This window comes from Mauremys mutica, chromosome 2, assembly GCF_020497125.1.
Source record: "Mauremys mutica isolate MM-2020 ecotype Southern chromosome 2, ASM2049712v1, whole genome shotgun sequence".
NCBI classification, from domain to species: domain Eukaryota; kingdom Metazoa; phylum Chordata; order Testudines; family Geoemydidae; genus Mauremys; species Mauremys mutica.
The window spans coordinates 90090147-90114903 of NC_059073.1; the positions used below are offsets into that span (position 1 = coordinate 90090147).

General features: G+C 43.9%; 1 protein-coding gene and 1 long non-coding RNA gene across 10 annotated transcripts in view; one reads left to right on the forward strand and one right to left on the reverse strand.

The window, feature by feature from the left end:
• Positions 1 to 23006, reverse strand: part of LOC123363973 — a 55905-nt gene extending 32899 nt beyond the window's left edge. The window contains exons 1-2 of the long non-coding RNA XR_006576957.1: positions 22898 to 23006; positions 19712 to 19832 (exon numbers count right to left, since the gene is read on the reverse strand). This is a non-coding gene — a long non-coding RNA (uncharacterized LOC123363973). The remainder of the gene's footprint in view (positions 1 to 19711; positions 19833 to 22897) is intronic.
• PTPRM (protein tyrosine phosphatase receptor type M) overlaps positions 1 to 24757 on the forward strand; it is a 726112-nt gene that overhangs the window by 306268 nt on the left and 395087 nt on the right. For all 9 annotated transcript variants that reach the window (XM_045005637.1, XM_045005638.1, XM_045005641.1 and 6 more), the window contains exon 6: positions 14377 to 14551. In XM_045005637.1, coding sequence (XP_044861572.1) covers positions 14377 to 14551 — 175 coding nt within the window. The remainder of the gene's footprint in view (positions 1 to 14376; positions 14552 to 24757) is intronic.

Below are 24757 nucleotides of genomic sequence, written 5' to 3' on the forward strand. Positions count from 1 at the left end.
CCTCACCCCCAGCCTTTCATGAAGTCGATATCTATAGAGCTCCAAAGAGGACAATTATACATATTTATTTTATGCTCACTTTCTAGACAGGTGTTGATCCCAGTTCTCAAGATTTTTAATAAGCACGTGAAATATAATGTATTTCAGAGAACCAGCCACGACTTGAGGTGTTGACTACTTATTAACGGCATTTTATTAGCTGAACAGATTTAGACGTGGACAGATTTTCCAGTCATCCAGTCCCGGATGACTGGAAAAAGGCTACTGTAGTGCCCGTCTTTAAAAAAGGGAAGGAAGAGGATCCAGGGAAATACAGGCCAGTCAGCCTCACCTCAGTCCCTGGAAAAATCGTGGAGCAGGTCCTCAAGGAATCAATTCTGAAGCACTTAGAGGAGAGGAATGTGATCAGGAACAGTCAGCATGGATTCACCAAGGGCAAGTCATGCCTGAATAACCTAAGTGCCTTCTATGAGGAGATAACTGGGTCTGTGGATGAGGGGAAAGCAGTGGATGTGTTATTCCTTGACTTTAGCAAAGCTTTTGACACGGTCTCCCACAGTATTCTTTCCAACAAGTTAAAGAAGTATGGGCTGGATGATTGGACTATAAGGTGGATAGAAAGCTGGCTAGATCGTCGGGCTCAACGGGTAGTGATCAACGGCTCCATGTCTAGTTGGCAGCCGGTTTCAAGTGGAGTGCTCCAAGGGTTGGTCCTGGGGCCTGTTTTGTTCAATATCTTCCTTAATGATCTGGAGGATCGTGTGGACTGCACTCTCAGCAAGTTTGCAGATGACACTAAACTTGGAGGAGTGGTAGATACACTGGAGGGTAGGGATAGGATACAGAGGTACCTAGACAAATTAGAGGACTGGGCAAAAAGAAACCTAATGAGGTTCAACAAGGACAAGTGCAGAGTCCTGCACTTAGGACGGAAGAATCCCATTCACTGTTACAGACTAGGGACTGAATGACTAGGAAGCAGTTCTGCAGAAAAGGACCTAAGGATCACAGTGGATGAGAAGCTGGATATGAGTCAACAGTGTGCCCTTGTTGCCAAGAAGGCTAACGGCATTTTGGGCTGTATAAGTAGGGGCATTGCCAGCAGATCGAGGGATTTGATCATTCCCCTCTATTTGACATTGGTGAGGCCTCACCTGGAGTACTGTGTCCAGTTTTGGGCCCCACACTACAAGAAGGATGTGGAAAAATTGGAAAGAGTCCAGCGGAGGGCAACAAAAATGATTAGGGGGCTGGAGCACATGACTTATGAGGAGAGGCTGAGGGAACTGGGATTGTTTAGTCTGCAGAAGAGAAGGATGAGGGGAGATTTGATAGCTGCTTTCAACTACCTGAAAGGGGGTTCCAAAGAGGATGGATCTAGACTGTTCAGTGGTACCCGATCACAGAACAAGGCGTAATGGTCTCAAGTTGCAGTGGGGGAGGTTTAGGTTGGATATTAGGAAAAACTTTTTCACTCAGAGAGTGGTGAAGCACTGGAATGGGTTACCTAGGGAGGTGGTGGAATCTCCTTCCTTAGAGGTTAAGGTCAGGCTTGACAAAACCCTGGCTGGGATAATTTAGTTGGGAATTGGTCCTGCTTTGAGCAGGGGGTTGGACTAGATGACCTCTTGAGGTCCCTTCCAACTCTGATATTCTATGATTTTATGATTAATCTGGGGGGAGGGATAGCTCAGTGGCTTGAGCATTGGCCTGCTAAACCCAGGGTTGTGAGTTCAGTCCTTGAGGGGGGCCACTTAGTCATCTGGGGCAAAATCAGTGTTTGGTCCTGCTAGTTAAGGCAGGGGGCTGGACTCAATGACTTTTCAGGGTCCCTTCCAGTTCTATGAGATAGATATATTGCCATATAAAAAAATTAAACATCAGAAATGTTTAACAATATTATATTTTGTTTCTGCTTCAAAGGTACAGGACTGCTGCAACAATTTTTCTTACAAAGAAGCACAAAGCTTATCTTGGGCGGGAGGGGTACATTTTCTAATTGTATAGTCTTTCTGGATAAGTTAGAGTTATCAACATGTGAGTTTGCTTCTATTCTCTTATGTTCTATTTAAAAGTGACGGAAAGAGGTTCTTTATAATTCTAATAAGCATTAAACATTTAAGAAGCCGTAACACTTTTTACAGACCAAAAATGTAAATTGTTGCGTGAGCTCTTTCTTTTAAAAACACATAGTAGTAATAAAAAAAAAACCTGGCTTTTGTCAGCGTAATACCAAGGAACTTTAGTACATAAACTCAGAGCAGCTATTTTGGGGAAATTACACTTAGCTTAATGACTCCAGAAAATGCAAGAAAGCCCTTGATACTTTCCTTCTGTCTATTTAATTTCATCTTCAGATAGGATGATTGGGATCACAATGTCATCAATAAATATTTGTTAATCAGACTGCTAGATCTGTAACTTGTATAGTATTATCTGATTGCTTTATTGAGCATTCATTTGCAGATGAAAAACACAGACTTACAGATAGCATTGTAATTTGGGGAGAAAGCTCAGTAACCAAACATTAAAAAGTTGGAATTTGAAATCTTCGCTGTATAGTCCCCGTCCCAATAGGGTGACCAGATCACCCAGGTCAAATATCGGGACGCCGGGGGGGGGGGCGGGGCGGGGGCAGAGGGGGAAAAATGGCGGCAGAGCAAAAAAAAAAAAAAATCCCCCACCCCCGATTCCTCCTCCCTCCGCAAGCGCTGGAGGGAGGCCCGGGAGACTCAGGGGAGCACGGGGCCGGGGTGAGTGTGAGTCCAGCCTGGCCCCGAGCAGGCAGGACTCAGGCGCGGTATCTGGAGGGAGAGTACGGGGTGGCCTGCGGGGCCAGGCAGCGGCTGTTCTCCCCACCTGGGCAGCAGGACTCGGGAGCAGCCACTGCTGCAGCTCCCACTGCCGCGGGGGGAGGAAGCGGCCGCTGGCCAAGCTCGGCAGCTGCGGCTCTGGCGCCCACGAACCCCCCGAGCCCGGGCCTGCTGCGGGGACCCAGCGCGCACGCTGCGCATACCCAGCCCTTGGCCACTCGCGTCTGGGCTGGCTGCCCAGCTGGTGCAATCCTGTGGGCGGCCTCGGAGTGGGGGCAGCAGGCCCCAGCCCCCCGCATCCCGCTCGGGTCCTGCAGGGGAACGAACGGGACTGGGCTGCCGATGCCTCCGCCACGGGATTGCACCAGCTGGGCAGCCAGCCCAGACGCGACTGGCCAGGGGCTGAGCGCAGTGTGCGCGCTGCCCCGCAGCAGGCCCGGGCTCGGGGGGTTCGGGCCCGGGCACCAAAGCCGCAGCCGCCGAGCGCCATGTGCTTGGCTACTTCCTCCCCCCGCAGCAGTGGGAGCTGCAGCAGCGGCTGCTCCCGAGTCCCCTGCCCAGGTGGGGAGAACAGCCGCCACCTAGCCCCACGGGCCGCCCCCCTACTCTCCCTCCAGGTACCGCGCCCGAGTCCTGCCTGCTCGGGGCCAGGCCAGACTCACACTCACCCCGGCCCCACACTCCCCTGAGTCTCCTGGGCATGGCATGCTTGGAAAGAGGCGGGGATTTGGGGAGGGAGACAATGGGGCAGTGAGGGGGCGGGGATGGGGGCGAGGATTTGGGGAAGGATCCAATGGGGGAAGGAGGGGGCGGAGTCGGGGCAGGGGAGGGCGCGAGCCCTTCGGGCTCCGGAGCCTTTGCTTGTTTGTCCAGTGTCCCGACCTAACATTGGTCGGGACGCGGGACAAACAAGCAAATATCGGGACAGTCCCGATAAAATCGGGACGTCTGGTCACCCTACGTCCCAATAATGTTTCGTCTGAATATCTGATAATTACACTTGCACAATGCAGTTCCAGCTGGCATTTGAAATAGACTTATCCCAAACAGGACAGTAATATTTAGCATTTCCATCTTTCAAGATTGGCCTCATTAGCTGATTTAAATGTACTTGTTAATATATGCATGTGGAATAAGCATGGGATAATCAATCACAGGATCTGGTTTTTCTGTCTAGATTGACAAACATTCTTCTGGGTTATTAAAGCAATTCTAGACATTCAGAGGTCCAACTATCTTCATTATTAGAATGAAAACTACTCTAGAAAACAATTTTGATGAGGAATTAAATGACTGCTTGATTTATATTAGATGCATGGTTTAAACAAAATTATTTCCAGCACTACTGCTGTTAGTAGTGATCCCAGTGGTATGAATTTAATAGTCATTTTACTAATGTGCATATTTGAAAGTAGGATAATGCAGACTCTTTCTTTTATCAAATAAAGGAAAAGCTGCTTACTCCACCTGTATGAATATAAAGGATGATTGACCTAGCTTTCCTTTTAAGCCTGAACTGGCAGAAGAGTTTATTTAAAAAAAAAAAAAAAAAGCCTTGAGATTGATTAATTTACTTAAATTGCTGGAGTTAACATCCTAGAATGTCAATGTCTTTAAATTTATTGCTCTGATTTTTGTTAAAACTTAATGTATATCTTGTTGCTGGTAAAATGCTGTTCATTTATGTTAATTCATTGCATAAAGGAGACTGAAAGTCTAATTCAGGGGTAGGCAACCTATGGCACGTGTGCCGAAGGCGGCACGCAAGCTGATTTTCAGTGGCACTCACACTGCCTGGGTCCTGGCCACCGGTCTGCGGGGCTCTGCATTTTAATTTAATTTTAAATGAAGCTTCTTAAACATTTTAAAAACCTTATTTACTTTACATACAACAATAGTTTAGTTATATATTATAGACTTATAGAAAAAGACCTTCTAAAAACGTTAAAATGTATTACTGGCAGGGGCGGCTCTAAGATTTCCGCCGCCCCAAGCACGGCGGCACGCCGCGGGGGGCGCTCTAGCGGTCGCCGGTCCCGCGGCTCCGGTGGACCTCCCGCAGACGTGCCTGTGGAGGGTCCGCTGGCCCCGCGGCTCCGGCGGACCTGTGGTAGGTCTGCCGGAGCCGCCTGCCGCCCTCCCGCTGGGACGCCGCCCCAAGCGCGCGCTTGGCGCGCTGGGGTCTGGAGCCGGCCCTGATTACTGGCACACGAAACTTTAAATTAGAGTGAATAAATGAAGACTCGGCACACCACTGCTGAAAGGTTGCCGACCCCGGTCTAATTTAACCATCAGCCTATTTCATCTCATTCTAGGTTGGCCACATTGAAAATTGTGTGCATGTTAAGATACTTCCAATTTTCTTTTGTGTGTCTTTAACTTGTTGTCACCATTACAGTTGGGGTTTCAGCCTGTGTATGTCCTCAAGTTAAATATAATGTTTTTCCAGAACCATGAATACTAAATAATGAATGCTGGAGTATTTGGTTTATCAGAAATCTTTGTTCTAATAAGTGACTCATCAGTTAAAACTTAGTCATCCAGGGTATGTCTACACTGCATTGTAAACCTGGGTTTGCAGAATCCAGACTCCTGGGCTTGGAGTTTCTAAGCCCATACTTGAGCATCCAGACTGTATTGTAAACCTGGGTTTACAATTGCTGGACTTGGATCTCCTGCCATACTCCATGCTGCCCTATGCAGATCTTCTGACTCAAGTCTGCAGCTTGAGCTGTGTCCACACTGCAAAATGACAAGGCTTGTACCCAAGTCTCAGTGGGACTCTGGCTCTGATCCACCCCTTCTCCCCCATTACGGTCCTAAGACCTTCATTCTGCGTAGGGCCCTACCAAATTCACGGCGATGAAAATTCCGGACTGTGAAATCTGGTCTTTTGTGTGCGTTTACCCTATACCAGAGGTTCTCAAACTGTGATCCGCGAGCTCTATTCAAGTGGTCCATGGATAGTTCCCTCTAAGGTGCGCTCCTGGGTGGTCGCACACAAGAGAATGAAGGACCATCCACATAATTAGTGGAGTGTCGCAGGCGTGGCTCCATTAATTAGGTGCCTGGCCCCTGGAGAAGATGCACATGTAAAGTGAGGTGGTGGCCTTGGGGGAAATAGAAGGTAGGTAGGAGGGGGCAGTGGGGTGAGAAAAGGGGGTCGGGGAATTTGGGAACTGCAGGGCTGCGGCAGCCAGAGAAAGGTGACTTTCCCCAGCTCCAGAGCTGCAGCTGCCGGGAAGAGACAGCCTTCCTTCTCAGCCTTAGCTCTGTGGCTGCTGTGGCGGAGGAGAGACTCCCCTTTAACAGAAATAATGTGCACACAACTTGCTATCACAAATGGAGTTTCCCAAACTGCAATTAGAATAAAATAAGTTTATTAACTACAAAGAGAGATATGAGGCATAAAAGTGAGAAATGGTTGCAAGAAAATAAAGGTAAAATGCTATTGGTGCCTGCCTTAATAAACTATATCAGTTCCCCTTCCTGCTTGATGACTCTGTTTACTGCTTAAAAGCAAATTAAGCAGAGCGCACATTCCTTTGTTTAGGACAGAGCTGTTTGTAGGTTGCCAACTTTCTAGTCCCACTAAACTGAACACCCTAGCCCTGCCCCTTCCCCGATACCCCGCTCCCCCACTCACTACATTCCCCCTCCCGCGGGGGCTTGCTTTCCCCCACCCTCACTCACTTTCACTGGGCTGGGGCAGGGGGTTGGGGCGCGGGAGGGGGTGAGGGCTCTAACTGGGAGTGCAGGTTCCATGGTAGGGCCAGAAATGGCGGGGTCAGGCTGTGGGATGGGGCTCCAGGCTGGGGCAGGGTGTTGAAATGTGGCAGGGGCTGAGGGCTTGAGGTGCGGGCGCAGGCTCTGGGCTGGGGCCAGGGATGAGGGGTTTGGGGTGCAGGAGGGGGCTCCAGACTGTGGGGTGGGCCCGAGGGATTCGGAGTATGGGAGGGGACTGTGGGTTGAGGCAGAGGTGTGGGAGCAGGTGAGGGCTCTTGGCTGGGGGTGCTGGCTCTGGGGAGGGGATGGGAATGAGGGGATATGGGTGTGGGAGGGGACTCTGGGCTCGGGCAGGGCTTTGGGGTGCAAGAGGGTGCTCGGGTTTGGGGGGGCTCAGGGCTGGGGCTCAGGGTTGGGGTGTGGGCTTACCTCGGGAGGCTCCCAATAAGTGGCACAGCAGGGGTGGCTCCCAGTCAGCAGTGCAGCAGGGAGCTAAGGCAGGCTGGCCCCTGCCTGCCCTGGCACCGTGCTGTACACGCCCCAGAAGAGGGTGACCAGACAGCAAACATGAAAAATCGGGACAGGGGGTGGGGGATAATAGGAGCCTATATAAGAAAAAGACCCCAAAATCAGCACTGTCCCTATAAAATTGGGACTCTGGTCACCCTACCCAGGGCCGGTGCAAGGATGTTTTGCGCCCTAGGCGAAACTTTCACTTTGCGCCCTCCCCCCCCTCCGCCCTGTGGCGCCCCCCCTTGCGGCAGCCAATCAGTTTTAGGCGCCGCAAGCCTGGGAGGTGGGAGAAGTGAAGCAGCCATGGTGTGCTCGGGGAGGAGGTGGGGCAGGGATGAGCTGGGACGGGGAGTTCCCCTGCGTGCCGCCTCCCCCCGCTTTACTTGCTGAAGGCGGCCCTCCCCGCGCCCCCCTGCCCCAGCTCCCTCCACCTAAATGCCGGCGGCGACTGGGGCGGCCGAAGATCCGGCCGCCGTGGTCGCTGCCGAAGAAAATGGCGCCCCCCAAATCTTAGCGCCCTAGGCGACCGCCTAGGTCGCCTAAATGTTTGCACCGGCCCTGACCCTACCCCAGAAGCAGCCAGTTGGTCCGGGTCCGGGGAGCGGGGACAGGAGACTCCACGCACTGCCTCTACCCACAGGTACTGCCCCTCCCAGCTCCCATTGGCTGGTTCCAGTATTTGAGGCAGGGGAAGTGCGTGGAGCCCCTTGCCCCCCACACCTAGTACCCAGACCTCCTGGCTGCTTCTGGGGCGCAGCGCGGTGCCAGCAAGGACAGGTAGGGACTAGCCTGCCTCAGTGCCGCAGCACCACCGACCGGAGCCGCCAGAGTCCCTTTTCGACTGGGTGTTCCAGTCTAAACCCGGACACCTGGTTACCCTGGTTACCCAGCCTCAGTTTGGAATATGTGTCAATAACACCATACAGTGGAATCCTATAACTTAAGTGTTGCCACACATATTTTGAGGACAATATTGACCAGGAAATTGAGTTTTCAAATGATACCTTATAAAACCTACTTTGTACAAAGATTATTACAATAGTGTGTATGGCGTGTGCACAGGTACATTCTGTCATTGGTTTAAAAAAGTAACATTTGGGGACCTCAAGAACCCCTCCAGAGCATTTAGTTTGTTTGCTTTTTTCCTGAACTGTACTGAATGGAATATTTAGTAAACAACAAAAAAGAAGTCTGCAGTGTTTTCAGTAGGGAAATATATTGTATACTTCATTTGTTAATTGTACCTAGAGTATTTCAAATAGTCTTGGGATCCCACTGTATCATCTTACAATTAAATAGATTTTGGCTGTTAAAACTGAAATAATGTAATATGCAGTGTACCATACTGGGCCTGTGTTTAGTGTTATATCTGGAAAAAAGAAACCCTGATTCCTGCGCCTTTTCTTCAGATTTCAAAATTAGGGTTAAATTTCCCTACATGAGTGACCACTGTGTTACCTGTACTGTTTGGTGGTGATTTTGTGCAGTGGCTCAGAGTGTGGCTCACATTTAAACAAAAAGAAAAAGAAACAAAATAAGGGCCCTTCCTTGGCCATGGACGATACTGTAAACGAGGAGCCTCTTGCATTCATGCACCTCTATCTAAGCATTGTTGTTTCAAAATTAATGTAAATCTTGAATGAAGCAATACAAAGCAAAATGCACATGAAGGTATTGAAAATGGCAATAGAGTAAAATGTATTTTGATTTTTAGCTCATTTGAGAAATAAGCTACCATATAAAATTATCCACTGTTAGATAAAACTCCTTTTCTCCCCTGCCCCTCAAAGTAAATTCTGCAAATAAAAACAAGAAACTATTACAAAACATGTATTTCATCATTGCAACTTGAATTTTTAACCCAATTTTTTAAAGTTAATAAAACCTGGAAAACAGTCTACATATAAACCAAGAAAATTGTATGGAGAAACAGAATCATTAGTGTGCTGAGAAACTTGTTTCACTTCTGCTGTAGTAAAACCTTTAAATAAAATGTGTTTAAGCCATATAAAGAAACTCTGATCATACATTTGGACCTTTTCCTCCATTTTTGGTTGTTACAGTGACTGCTTTTTGACTATAGTACTAGGCAAAATGCCTGAAGGTCCCCCCATAGGATTATGAAGGTGTCTGTTGTCAAAAGAACTTGTTATGCTATGTTCATTTACCAGTAATGATACAGCATCACTGTGCTAAAAGAGAAGAATGTTAGCTCTAGCTATATGGTTAGCACTGTCCATTGTTAATCTAACTCTTCTTTATTCAGGGTACAGAAATACTGAACTGTGCCTATCCATTTAGCAGTTGCTGAAGGAGGGCTTTTATTTCTATTTATTTATTTATTTATTTATTTATTTATTTATTTTTACTGTGGTCTGGTAGGTATTTAACTCATCAGATACTTTAATTCATTACCAATCCTCTCTGTTCATGCTGCACTACACTGAATAACCCTCTTTTCCATTGGTGTCACCCCTCTAGGTCAAGGGCTGGGAGGCATAGGCGAGATTACTATCTCTGTACTATACTTTTTCTTTGGATAACAGGAATGGTGTTCCCTGGGACATCAATCTAACACCATTCACTGACACTAAATTTCCTTTGAAAAATGATTTTTTGAAAAGGATGAAAATGAAAAAAAAATTTTTTTTTCTGAGATCTAATATGGAATCTCATGTTAATGATTTATTTCATCACTGTTTGAGTTCTGCCAGTCTCACTAAACTGGCAACTTAGAACTAGAGCTCCTTAAATAGGAAAAAAAACATTTTTAAAAAAAATTCAGTTAAGATTAATGTTTACTAATATCCTTTTAACAATATTCAATAAGTGTCTTAATGTTCTTCAGTAAAGTTAGCAATAAATATGTCTTGTTCTGGAAGTCATTTGTGATTTTTAGAGCAACCAGTAACAACCTATTTGCTGAACTCTGTATTCCTGAGGGAGCTGAAAATGTGCAAAATCATCTCTAGCCAAGCTGTGCTCCGTTTGATGAGTTTCATGTATAGTGTTTATTTGAGCAAGAGAATGGAATAGATTGCATTCAGGAAATGTGCTCCATGCTCCTCTAGTTTCAGTCAAGGTTATTGATATAAGAATAGCTGATGTGTACCTTACGGCTAAAACTTCCCACACTTGATCAAATCATTTTCTCTTTTTTGGGGCAGGAAGTGGGATATTAGAAATCAGGCAAATTAGCCTGTGTATGAGAACCCACCGGAGGCTTAAAGGATGGCAGGATCCCAGTAGAACAATAGATTATATGTTATAATAAACTCTGCAGTTAGTCTTTCAAATGCATAAATCATTCTAGTTTCTTATTTTACATATCCACAGAAAAAGATATGAAATGTGCCCTTTAGAACCAGTAGAAAGACAATTTTCTTCTTGGACTTCCCATATTTTACTTTTGGTATATCTGAACCACAAAACAGACATACAAAAAGTATGTGTTGTTAACTCAGGTTAGCTAACCTGTGTTAGCTAAATTGGATTAAAATGATAGTGAAGACACAGCAACTTGACTTAAAGCTCAGATGAGCAGCTTGAGTTAAAGCCTCTATGGGTATGTCTGCACTACAGTTGAGCAATGTGATTCCTAGTTCAGATAGACAGACTTGTGCTAGCTCCACTTGACTTAGGATATGACTACACTACTTACCGGATCGGCGGGCAGCAATCGATCCGGCGGGGGTCAATTTATTGTGTCTAGTCTAGACGCAATAAATCGACCCCTGAATGCTCTCCAGTTGACTCCTGTACTCCACAGCTGCGAGAGGCGCAGGCGGAGTTGATGGGGGAGTGGCAGCAGTCAACTCACCGCAGTGAAGACACCGCGGTGAGTAGGTCTAAGTACGTTGACATCAGCTACGTTATTTACATAGCTGAAGTTGTGTAACTTAGTTTGATGCCCCTCTAGCGTAGACCAGGTCTTAGTGTGCTAAAAATAGCAGCATGGACAGTGTGGTATGGATAGCGGCTTGGGCTAGCGCCCGACCCCCCTCCCCCAACCAAACCTAAGTGGGGTTGGGTGGGCTTGGAGTCAAGATGCTAGCCTGGGCCACTGCCAGTACTGCAACATCTAGGTGCTATTTGTAGCTGCTAACCCAAGCTCAAGCTGCTAACCAAGTTAAAAGATGAGTTGCCATGTTTTCATTGCTATTTTAACCTGCATTAACAACACACCTTTTTGTGCAGTATAGACGTGCCCTTTGTGTATATTACAATCTGGTCTGTATTGGAGGAGAAATGGAGTGGCACAACCCCAGGAAGACCTCTAAGGAGATCAGTCCTGGGAGAAAGGGGGAGAGTATGCAGTAAACCACCCTTTTGCCTGGTCTAGCCTTCTCTCCTCTCGCTGTTTGCTAGCTGTGCAAATGGATGTGAAGGTTATGTAAAGTCATAACCCCATCTCTCCTGACCTCCCTTTGGAGTGCCTTGTGCCCTTGCCATAGGAGGGATCAGGACCTGAGCTCTACCAAGTGCAGGGAATATGAATGTGACTTGATCCTCCATGAGGGCAAAAGGCCAGTGGTTGGGAGCTTCTTATGGACCCTCCCACCTCCTTCACTGTTGCGAGGACAGGGTAATCTAACCATCTGTTTCTTCTCTACTCCTGGCATCTAAAGTCAGCGAGTAAGTAAAATGAGTTTTCTCTTCCCAGAGGCTAAAATTGCCATCTTTTTGCTGTTTCGCCTGCAAAACAAACTGTTCACCTCATGCCATGAAGAAACATCATGTTAGCTAGAAATAATTTTCAGTATACTTCAATAGTTCTGCAGTTCTGTTGTAATTGAGACAATCCTGTAAACTTCAAGCTGGTCAGGAACTTGAGTCTAAGCCTGTTATCTGCTTTACTCACAACGCTAGCCTACTCTTAAAGCGTCCCAAAGCAGTCCACAAGATGAGTCTTCCAGCACAGTTTTTTGTGTCTGTCTGTCTTGTGTCTAAATTATATTTTTCACATTTGTTAGTAGGTTAAAAAGGAAAAAGATGTAGGTGCTGGGTACACAGAACTCTAATTGAAATCAGTGGCAACTGTGATTGCTCAGCAACTCTGATAATTAGGCCTAAATGACTGTTGTGTTAAAACTGAAATTAGTACTGCACTTAAACATTATTAATTCCTTAAATTCCTAATTAATCTTATCTGCTAACTTCCTAGTCTTTCTGCCAGAATGACATCACAAGTACCGTAAGCAAAGAGAATGAAAATAGTGGTTTAGCTTGAAATGGTTCTTTCTGAGCTTTGCTTACAGTAATTGTGATGTCACTCTGGCAAGGGAAAAGATTTCTAGGAATTTTAAGGAGATGGTAATTGTTTCAAGTCGTGCTCGGATACAGGGCTGAATAATTTTAAAACAATGGCTCTCATACTGTTTTCCACTTCGGGAATCTTACATAGTTTTAAAATTTTAAATTACAATGCTGTCACCACAAATTTACATTTAAAAGAGAAATGACATTATATTACTGTACTTGTTAAAATAATGCAAATCGTTATTTACTGTGTAATATCCTGCTACGTTGGCGTTAATACTGTGATTAACATTGACTCTGGCTTCATGAATTATGTACAATAGCCAATTTAATGTGACCATTATTTGCAGCTTTCAATGGCTATTAACAGTATTTTAAGGTTACTTTCAATATGTTGACAACTAAACACAATAACTAACAAACTGAGCTCAGCATTTCCTTAATGGGTCTTAAATTTTGCAACACAAACTACAAATTCCTAGGATAGAAAACAGAAAGGGCTAGCTTTCTTAGATAGTTCATAGGGCAGGGTCATACAGTTTTGTAGCCTGCTCTGTGTTCTTAAATAAAGTCACAGGAACGTAACAAAAACAACAAATACAGTTAAATGGAATAGGCCGTTGCATTCCCCTCTGCAGAAAAAATGGCACCAAGGGCCTGAAACGCTACAAGATTCCGTGACTGGTTGGGTCACAGAAACCCCCTTGCGACTGCCACCTGATGTGCTCAGACTGCCCCTAAGCCTGTTCTCCCTGGCAACTTGGGACTTCAGTACCTTGCCTGGTTGTGCCAGAGACGCTAGCCTGCTACAAACACAGACCCAGGTCTGAACCACATCCCCCAAAAGTTGCAGGCTTAACTGAAAACAGCTTAAGAAGTGCTCCTGTCTCTAACACCCAGGTACCCAGTTCCCAATGGGATCCAACCCCAGATAAATCCATTTTACTCTGTATAAAGCTTATACAGGGTAAACTCATAAATTGTTCGCCCTCTATAACACTGATAGAGAGAGATGCACAGCTGTTTGTTCTCCCAGGTATTAATGCTTGCTCTGGGTTAATTAATAAGTAAAAAGTGAGTTTATTAAATATAAAAAGTAGGATTTAAGTGGTTCCAAGTAATAACAGACAGAACAAAGTAAATTGCCAAACAAAATAAAATAAAACATGCAAGTCTAAGCCTAATACAGTAGGAAACTAAATGCAGGTAAATCTCATCCTCCGAGATGTTCCAATAAACTTCTTTGACAGACTAGACTCTTTCGTAGTCTGGGTCCAGCAATCACTCACACCCCCATAGTTACTGTCCTTTGTTCCAGTTTCTTTCAGGCATCTCTTTGGGGTGGAGAGCCTATGTCTTGAGCCAGCTGAAGACAAAATGGAGGGGTTTCTAGGGGCTTATATAATCTTTCTCTTCTCCCACCTCACAGCCACAAGATGGGGTCTCTAGCCACCTGGGAAAGTCACATGTCTCCGAATGATTCAGCTTTTTGCAGGCCAACACCATTGTTTACATGTTAGTTTGAATGTTCCCAGGAAAGCTCAGATGTGGATTGGCATCTCCAAAGTCCATTGCTAGTTAAGTACTCCCAATTACTTGAATAACCCAATCCCTTCACACTGTGTTGACCAAATCTGTCTTATGTGCTTCCTACAGCAAACACTTTAAATACAAGCATAGAGCCAACACTTATAACTTCAGATATAAAAATGATACATGCATACAAATAGGATGAATGTATTCAGTAGATCATAACCTTTGCAAATATATGTTACATGGCATATGTAGCATAAAACATATTCCAGTTATGTCATATTTACACTCATAAGCATATTTCCATAAGCATTATGGGGTGCAACATCACAGATTCCTCTCAGGGTTTTCTGTGAATTCTCCCACTAGGGGAATGATGTTTCCTTTCAATCCTGTGGAAATTCAGAATAAGAAAGGGTTCAGCTCTCAGAAACTCCAGGTCCCCCTCTTTTGAGAGAGTTGGAGAAATAAAGTTGTTTTTCAATATGTTTTTATTTTAAAACAATATTTGTACTTTTGTTTCTTACTCTAGGGCATTTATGTAAGGGATGCACCTTTGAAGGACATAAAGGTGTCTAATGATCGTCGATTCGTAGCTCTTTTTAATGTGGTGAATGCTACAAAGCGAGATGCTGGCAATTACCGCTGCATGATTCGCACAGAAGGAGGAGCTGGAGTATCAAGCTATGCAGAACTGATAGTCAAAGGTATTTCAGAATATGATATGTACATATTTGGTGTATGGAATAAGAGCATGCAATTGTTAAGTATGTCACCCATAGCCCATTAAAGCCAATGAGACTCAGTAAAAAAGACCTGTGACTCAGGCCATTTTTACGTAAATCTCAAGATCGTGTCCTGCTCTTAAAGACTGGTGGGAGATGCCACACTAGAGGGTTATTTATTAAATTCTACTACTGCTTAAATTCTACTATATTTTTAAATATATTTAGATGATTCTTCTGAAATGGAATGAATGTTCCTTGCAACCTATCTCCTATGTGGAGGCTGCATCCTAAAAATGTATTTAGTGTGAGCTATGAGAAAATAAAGGGAAACTCTTAAAATATAAATATTCAGCATATGGGAGGTTTTAAAACAGTAGGAAAAGTTCAAAATGTGAAATGAACGTATATGAAGATGACCAATTGCATCATAGAAAACAGTGCTAATACAACTATATTGCATTCTATTTGCTTACTTCTTTTTATATCAGGTTTTGAGAGAATATATTTGAGATCTTTTCAGAGAAATACAGATTCTATAGCAGCTGGCTCTTGGAAGCTCTGCAGGGTACTCTAACATGGAGGTTGATCCTGAGTCTGAAGAGTACTTAACCATAACAATGGCCACCTAATCTGTTCATGATTCCCACTTTCTAAAGGGAGTAGTCACAGATAAGGCCAAATGCTATAGATAGTGAACAGGAACCCAACAGCTAAAATGGGGCAGGGTCAGTTCTTGTATGACTGATATGCCATTAACTGATATGTTTATAAAGCTCCACGCCATCTAAATGTGTTACATCTCTCTGGCTGACAGCTCCATACCTATCAGACAAGAAGAGGGCCTGGGACTGAAGACTGACTTATCGTCTTTCTTTCCTTTCGCCTCCAAAGAAACTAAAATTTTATTTGGTGGGTGAATGGGGAAATAGAGAGTGTCCCCACACCAAACCCCCTAGCAGTTAGGATCAGGATGCACTTTCCCTGGAAACTGGTGGGGGTAAAGGAGCCCTCACCACAATAGCAGATTTTTTTAAAAAATAGCATCCTCTAAGCTAGAGAGGGCCCATCTTTCTCTTCTTTTTGAGCCAGTATCATAACTCCCATAAGCTGTATGGCCCCAGTGTTGTGGTTGGTGTAGGGTGACCAGACGTCTCGATAAAATCGGGACTTTCCCGATATTCAGCTGTCTGTCCCGTGTCCCGATGGATGTGTGGTTGGGGACGCCATTTGTCCTGATATTTGGCTTCAGTGGCGCTCTGGCTTTTTTTTTTTTTTTTGCTTCGGCGACGGTGTCCCCATATTTTATTCTTGTCACCTGGCCACCCTAGGTTGGTGTGAAAGAAGGTGATAGAACAGGGAGTAGCAGGGTAAGGGAATTAGAAGTGAGACATGGAATATGGGGTGGACCGCTAGTTATGAAAAAAATACGCACAGCTCTATAGGAGGCTGCTGTAGTTTAGCCAGTGGATAAACAGGGCACTTGTAAGATATTGTGGTGGTAGGTATGGTATAAAATGCATCTAGGTAATTAGAATGGACAGATGGAGAAAAGGAAAGAATACAGCAGAAGAGATGGGAGTCGGCATAGACATGTGGGATTGAATGAGTGAATAGAGGAAGACGAGGATGTGAATGTAAATATGTAGGACTCCAGCAAAGAGAAGGAGAGGCTGGAGAATGAGCCCTGAAGGAAATGCTGAAAGCTGGGTCAATAAGGTAAGAGGAAGTCCTGAGAATACAATACCACAGAAGCTCAGCGAAGGGGGAATGAGGAGGAGGAGGAAGTGATCAGGAAGAAAAGGGAAGGTGGGAAGGGGGACAGGGCAAGGGAGAAGAGGATAAGAGGAGCATGTATGGAGTGACACTTAGGTGAATAGATTGTGAGGGAGAAGGAGGGTGAGGGTTGATGCAAACAGCCAGTCAGGCACAGGGCAGAAAAAATCCAGGCAAAATTGTAGAAAGCTCTCTTGAGTGTCCAAGGGTCCCTGTTTTGGCTGTTTCTGCCTCTACCATCTGGCTGGCTCCTCTACGCAGTTTTTTTCCCCAGGCCATGTGGCAGGAAGGCACCAACCAGGCTCTAGTGTCCCAAGAGTGGGCGAGTTAATGGAAAGACTGCTAACTCCTTTGGGCTGTGGAGCCAGTCTAGGGAGCACAAGAACTGGGATTGTGCCTAGGGTTGCTAACTGTCTAATCACACAAATCCAAACACTCTTGCCCTGCCCCTTCTCCCAGGCCCCACCCTGCTCACTCCATCCCCTCTTCCTCCATCGCTCGCTCTCTCCCACCCTCACTCACTGTCACCAGGGACTCTGTGTGCTGCCTGAGCCCACAAGTGCCACCCAGCTCCCATTGGCCGCAGTTCCTAGCAGCCAATGGGAGCTGCTGAGTTGGCTCTGGGGGTGGGGGCAATGCATGGAGATGCCTGCCGCACTCCCCCCCCAGGGGCTTCAGGGACATGCCAGCCACTTTTGAGAGCGGCACAGGGCCAGGGCAAACAGGGAGCCTGCTTTAGTCCCGCTGCGCCACCAGACTTTCAGTGCCTAAAATCTCCCAGTTTGGCTTCAGTAGCCTCTGGGAAATAGGGCCTGATTCTGGGAAACTCCCGGTGAAACCGGGTGGATTGGCAACCCTAATTGTGCCTGGCTCATGTGCAGGGATAGGAAAGCTCATTTTATCCTTATCCTAAACTTGTGTATCTGAGCAGGGATGGGTGTAACATATCCTTTAGTATATGGGAGGGGGGGAAGCCATTAAAGAACTGTCAGTTAACCCCCAATGGTATGTTATTGTTGTACATTATTATTATGGTAAATATGAATATTGCCTGGTTAGTGAACAAAAAGTTTGCCATTAAATAATGTATTAGGTCTCCACACATCAAGAAGAAAAGACAAAGACTGTTGTTTATACATCTTCTGTCTTTTACATGAAAGTGAATAAAAGTAATGACTGCTTCATTTAAATAAATCCTAAAAGGAAACTTTTCAATTTACCTAACTGTTTATTCTGATGGAAAAGACTGAACTGAGTCAGTGACTTGTCATTCTGTGTGTTCAGACTACACAATATCCTCATCTGTTTGTCAGGGAATTGGATTGAAATGTCACTTTATCTCTGTCTAATGTGAGCCATGAAATTGGTCTTGTCAGATCACCTGCTTATTGGAAAAAACAGCAGCTCTTTTCTAATAGGTGACATAAAAGTAATCAAACACTGAACAAAAAGGAAAAGAGTGGGGTGGAATTGATTAAATGTATTTGGTAAAGCAAATTAGTCTTCTATATATGGTCCATGGGTTGAACTTTTCTAATAGTGGTCAGATCCAACATAGATTAAATTTAGGAGAACAGAATGAACCTTTCTGAGAAGGACATCAGATTATTAGAATAAGAACTGCTTATTGAGTTCAAACAAGGTAAACCTAGGTGTCAGACTGGTTAGAAGGAGGTTTGTTAGGTTTTTAAGTAAGGGCAGCCATCTGTACCGTCTGTGGCTCTTATTTCTGCATCTTGTCAAATGAAAGATTTAGCACCTTGAATAGAATTCAATGTGTTTTGGACCTTTAGAAGAAAGAGTGTGTTCCAAAATTGAGGGCAAGATTTAAGAAATTATTAAAGACTTGTCATCAAGGGTGTCAACAGTTGTGAAATAGAGAATGCTTAAGTATATTTAAGTGTTTATTTTCTCTTTATTTGCTTGCCTGCCTGTGCCTGTTTTTCTCTATACCTGTCTCCCATATAAGTAGAGCTGGTAGCACTGCCTGACACTTTCCAGTATAAGATCCTGTCTTCAGTTGCTTATAACTTTGCTGAATGTTAAAATTTTGAGCTAAAAATTTCCATACCAGTTTATTAACTACAAAGAGGGATGTCAGCCTCTGCCTCTGTTATCTGATTTATGCTCAGAAATCAACAATCTAGAACCATTACCTGCTACTCTTGATTCCAGAGTTTTTGGGCCGTGTGGGGGCTGCTCACATATTCACAAAACTGGATCTCTGGGGAGCTTAGAATTACTTCTGTGTCTGAAAGGGACAACCTCTTGGAGCCTTATGGCCATGCTGAATATATATTGATGCAATTTGGACTGACTAATGCCCCAGAAAGGATCCAACACTTAATGAAAGATGTGCTATGAGACGTACTGGACCAGTTCATGGTGGTATACTTAGTCTGAGAAGATCAATATATTATCTGTCTGGACCAAAATGCCACTCACGTCCACACAGTTTTGGAGAGACTATAACAACATAGTCTCTACGCTAAATTTAAGAAGTATGTATTTGATCAGACCTCAACTGAGTTCCTGGGTTTCATCCTGTCCCCAGAAAGAATCAAGATAGATCCATGCAAAGTTCAACCTGTCTGCAAGAGGGCATGCCCCCACAATATGTGTGACCTACAACAGTTTTTAGGCTTTGCAAATTTCTACTGGAGGCTCATTTCAGATTTTTTGAAACACGCCAAACACACCTGTCCTCTGCCTACCATCCTCAATTGACCAGCTAAATGGAAAGAATCAATGAGATCCTCGAATACTTACGATGCTACATCAGTTGTCACCAGGATGACTAGTCTTCACCATTACTCTATGCAGAGTTCTCGTACAATAATGTGGACCATGTATCTGCAGGCCACAGCCCTTTCTTTATCAACTATGGGTACCACCCCCGATTTCACCCACGACTACCCACATCCTCCCCCCAGCGCATCTGCCTCAGACCTAGTACAACACATCCATCACATCCAAGAGAATGTGAAGGGACACCTTGACAAGGTCAAGGGGGAATACAAAAAGTGCATGTACAACAGGTCTCCATCTCCTACTTCATAGGGCAAAAAGTATGGCTTTCAACATACTTTCAACAGAACACCTCTGTAGTCAAACAGTCTCGGAAACTAGATTGCTAGTTCCTTGGACTGTCCAGATTTGGCTACAAAACAACATGGTCACTTTAGAGCTCCTCTCAATCCCATAGAGTCCACCCCATATTCCCTGTCTCACTTCTAAAGCGTACACTGAGAACACATTTCCCCATATAGCCCAACCACCCCCCCCACTGTTACAAATACAGGTCAAGAGGAATACATTGTTCACAAAGTCCTTGACTGTAAGATCAAGCAAGGAAAATTATGGTACCTGACTGACTAGGAAGATTACGGCCCACAGGAATGCTTGGGAGCCAGATGAAAATGTTCACGTTCACGCTTCTGGTTTGGGCCTTCCACGAGAGCTACCCTGAGAAACCCAGATCCATGTCCTAGAGGAGAGGGTGATGTAATGACCCCTGGGTCTCGAACCTGGACCTATGCTCCAGTCCTCCAACTGGCAGCCTATAGCTTGATGATAACTCTGCCCCAAGGTTCTATTGGTGCAGTCCCAGAGCAGCTGACTGGCCACTGACCCTATTTAAACCACCAACAGGAACAGGAAGCTGATCAAACAACTGGGTTCCACTCTGCTCTGGACTGGGTGCCTTTTGCTTCCTGCTCCTGCTACCCATTCCTGCTTCCCTGGCTTGATTTCCTGGTATCTCGACATAGCTTCACTCTTGGCATCCCAACCTCCAGTTTGTCTCCTGCCTCTCACCATTTGGTAGACCGGGGACACTGGAACAATTTGTATAGTGGAGGTGCTGATGAGAGCCATTGAACCAAACCACTTCAATGGAAACCACTTCAAGCCAGGGATGCTGCAGCACCCCCAACACCTGTGGTAGACTTGACCTGGCCTCATTCTCATTCTTGCCTCATGGCTCTGATCTCCAGTTTGTCATCTGCTTCTGACCTCCCAGTATTCTGACAGAGCCAGCTCTTGACTCCTGTCTCGTGACTGCGCATTCTGGCTATGACTATTAGGTCTGGCTGCCCACAAACCAGCCATGACACTTTGAGCTGTATTTTTCTGGAAAATTTAAAACACCACAGATGAATAATTTTTGAGAGTGAGGCCAGGGAAAAATACATTGTTTTGCCCATGTTAAAAAAATTCTGGTGACCTTTTTCTTTGAAAAGCTGTAGCACCTCCATGTTTCAGAGAGGGACTTGACATTTGGTGAGACCTCAGCTGAAGTACTGTGTCTAGTGATGGGCCACACACTTTAAGAAAGATGTGGAGAAATTGGAGAGAGTCCAAAGGAGAGCAATAAAAATGATAAGAGGTTTGGGAAACATGACCTGTGAGAAAAGGTTGAAAGAATTAAGCATGTTTCGTCTCAAGAAGAGAAGGCTGAGGGGGACATAACTTCAAATATGTAAAAGATTGTTATAACAAGGATGGTGATCAATTGTTATCCATGTCTGCTGAGGGTAGGACAAGAAGTAATCAGCTTAGTTTGCAGCAAGGGAGATTTAGGTTAGAAATTAGAAAGCTTTTCCTTAACTATAAGAATAGTTAAGCACTGGAACAGGATACCCAGGGAGGTTGTAGAATTCCCATCATTGGAGGTTTTTAAGAACAGATTAGACAAACATCTCTCAGGGATCGTCTAGGTATACTTAATCCTGCTTCAGTCCAGGGGGCTGGACTAGATTACCTCTTGTGGTCCTTTCCAGCCTATGTTTCTACGATCCTGTGATCAAGATGAAAAATTGCAGGGCTCAGTGAGAATATATCTGTCATGTAGCTTTGACCACCTCACCTGGTCTGTACCTGCTGAATCATCTTGATGGAACTAACTCTGAAATTCCAAATCTTTGAGCATTTTCAGCCAGTTGCTAATTACTTTTTTTTAAAGCCTACTTAAGCCCAGAATGTGCAAGATTCCATAACAGCTTCTCTTAACACAAAAGCGTGACTGCTATGAAGTCAGATATCTTGCAGTCCTGAAACAAGCTCTACTAAGTAATCAACAGACAGGACATATCTGTTTTTGACAGTGTGTAACTCATTTAAAACTGAACAAATTTTCATGAGGACAGAAAAGGCAACTGTCTGATTCCAAGGCTATTCTCCCTTCCAAATTTCAAGTCCTTATGGAAAACCAGGGAAGTGCTAGAGCTCTTCCAAAAATGTTCAGAAGAATTTTATAATTAAAGTGTAAGGCAGCCTAAATATTGGGATTGCTCTCTCTCTCTCTCTGTATGTATGTGTAGATAGATATATAGATATACATACAAGTCCATATTTGTACATGTATTTAATATTTTACTTTGTTGCATGTAACTCCTTTAGCATAAGCAAAAAGCTATTTTTCATTTTGGGTGTACTGTTTTTGTTCTCATTTTAATTGGTCCATTGGTGTTGGCCACCATGATAGCATCTATTTAAAGCTTTCCATTGTTCTGCCATCAATGGACATTAACTTCTGGTGCTGTAACAGGAGAGTGTTTGGTCCAGAGTTGTTAAAGCACTAAATCTGCTCCACGAAGAAATGAACTTTCTTTATCGGGCTGTATTGATATTTACCGTAGTTTTAAAAGCCAAACTGAAAAGGGGGTTGCAGTATTGAATAGCTTGGTTTACTCTACATCCATAAGAGTTAAGTGAGAAATAACTTTTTCTAACTTAAACAGTTTTATTGCCCTGGTATTGCTACCTGCAAACTCCCCACACCCCACAAAATAAATTAAAGTGTATCTTAAATATACATAATTCCTACATCCAATAAAAATGTATCTTTTTGGTTAAGCCAACTATTTTCAAATTAAGATACAGTGCACCTGTATCTAGAAGGCTGGGGAAATAAAGATGAGAAAATAATTAGGATATTTAGTGCGACCCTATTTGATGGCCACCACTAAAATTGCCTCCAAGGGGGGAAAAAAAAACCATGCTGCTCCCAACTATAACATATGCAGAGTCTGGTACTTAATTGAACAATTGATCCAAACTCTTCATCGTCATACACAAAAACACCCCTTCTAGTGAAAAGGAGGAAACGCTAAGCTATATGAAGGAATAACTTGGGTAAAACAATGGTCATTATGAGTTCATTATATAAAATTTAATACTTTAACATATGCAGAAATAATATAGCCATTTATCTTTCATTTCAGTATCCTCTACTACTTCAATTTTTTTCTATTACAGTATATACTTAACTTCAGGACCCTTATTTTTTTAGCCAATTGTCAATTAAATATAAGTGCAATATGTATGATGATAGGTTCGTTTTATACGTGTTCAACCTTTAGCTGGAAGATTACCTTCAGAGTAAAATCGTGATATGTGTAGGCTTTTGCTGGAACCACACAACTGAATTTAACCTATTTTGTACTTTGGTCATAGGGGAATGAAAAAATACCCCAGGGGATGAAAAAGCAATAAAACAATGTCTATTTCAAATACTTGTAAGGCTTTAAATGAATTGGTGTAACTACTGACCTTTATGACCTTACTCCTGAGTTTGCATTTTGATGGCAGTTGAACAGCCATTACTAGCATTTGAAACTCGAAAGTAATTAACTGTTCTTTCAGCATGGCTACATAAATGGCTTAGAATGCTCTATAAAAGTTCCATTTCACGTCCTGGTTCAAGAAGGAGCCTAATGATTTAAATTGATGCTTAATCATTTTGAATTAAGTCAAAACTATTTAAAGATATACAGTTTCTGCAGGAAGCCATAGTAATATATTTCAGAAACAATAATGTCAATAAAACTACACTAAATTTCTAATTCCCAGAAGCTGAAGCTAGAGTTTGTCCTGTATTGATGCTGACATATAATATAGTTTTTCTTGGTAAAAATTAAAAAGCTTATAGGATGTTGCTGGACTCTACATGTAGTAGCTTACCACTATAGTTTAAACTGGATTTGTGTGTCTGTACTAAGTAGTAATAATTCGTAAGCATCTTTGGAGACCTTTTGGACTGTTGTCTAGTTTTACCGTGTTTTTCCTTTGGGAATCAGTGGGAATATCTCATTAAGGCGAAAATAGGTAATGTATCTTGTATCTGCCCGTTATGTGATGTCATACTTCAGCATGACATTTACTATCCAAGTGCAGTCATTATTATTGGCACTGATCTAGTCCTGGCAATAGCATGTAAAATAGGGGTTAAAGATTTATTGGGTCTATTTTCCAATAAAGATTTAATATAGATCTCTTGCTTCTCCATCCATAGGAGAAAATAGACTTTTAGTATACTTAGTGTACATCAAGTGTTCTTCAGTAATAAATTAAGTATACTTATCCTACTTTTTGTAAGAGAAGTCCATGTTTGTTATCGAGGCCTTATCTACATTACAGAGTTAGGTTGACATAAGACAGCTTACATCAACCTAACTCTCTGTGTCTACACTACAATGCTGATCCTGCCGATGTAAGTCACCCACTACATTGACTTAATAACTCCACCTCCATGGGCGGCGTAGCGCTTAGGTCAATGCAGTTAGGGCGATGCAGTGTCTGTGTAGACACTGCAGTACTTACATCGCTTGTTGGCTGTCAGCCCTTTCTCCCCATTCCCCAACGTTAACAGCCCAAGCTGTGAGCCCCGTATGGGCCTCAATTTCACAACAGGGAGCCTATCAGCAGAGAAATTGACATTCTTGTCAGTGTCACAGCTGCTGCTATTTCAGATTTTGTCTCTGGCTCAGACTGTCAGACCCAGGGTGAGGGTGCTCCAGCTGTGAGCCTGGTGTCCGCTGGAGGCAAAATGTGAAATAGCAGCAGCCATGAAACTAAAAAGAATGTCAATTTCACTGCTGGTAAGCTCCCTGCTCTGCAATTGAACCCTGCAACAGTGCCCCACACTCCAGCTGTCAGTGCTCCAGAATACCCCACTTCAGTCAGTGCAAGCGCTCCTGGTGAGGATGTGCACTACCGGCGGAAGGAGGGTAGTGTGGACACCAAAATCCAATTTAATTACTGCGGTGGCTGTGGGTCAATCTAGCTTAAGTTGACCTAATTTTGTAGTATAAACAACCCTAGAGTTAAAACAAGATCTTGACCAGTTTAAATCATCAGGAAATCATTAGTTTCACTCCATTCCTTACAACCTCATCCTCACCTACTGTTTGTCCCTTTCCCTCCTTCACTTAAGGTTCCACTTTGAGGCCAATCAGAAGTCTTGAGAGGGACATGCACGCAGCCTCTTTTTTTTTTAAGTGATACATTAACATATTAGCAAATGTTCATCACAACATCATATAGAACTGAAACTGTTGTGGGAGAACACGCATTTACTCTTCTTTGTTTAGGTACTGTACACAGATAAGAAAAAACAAAAACCTGCTTGCT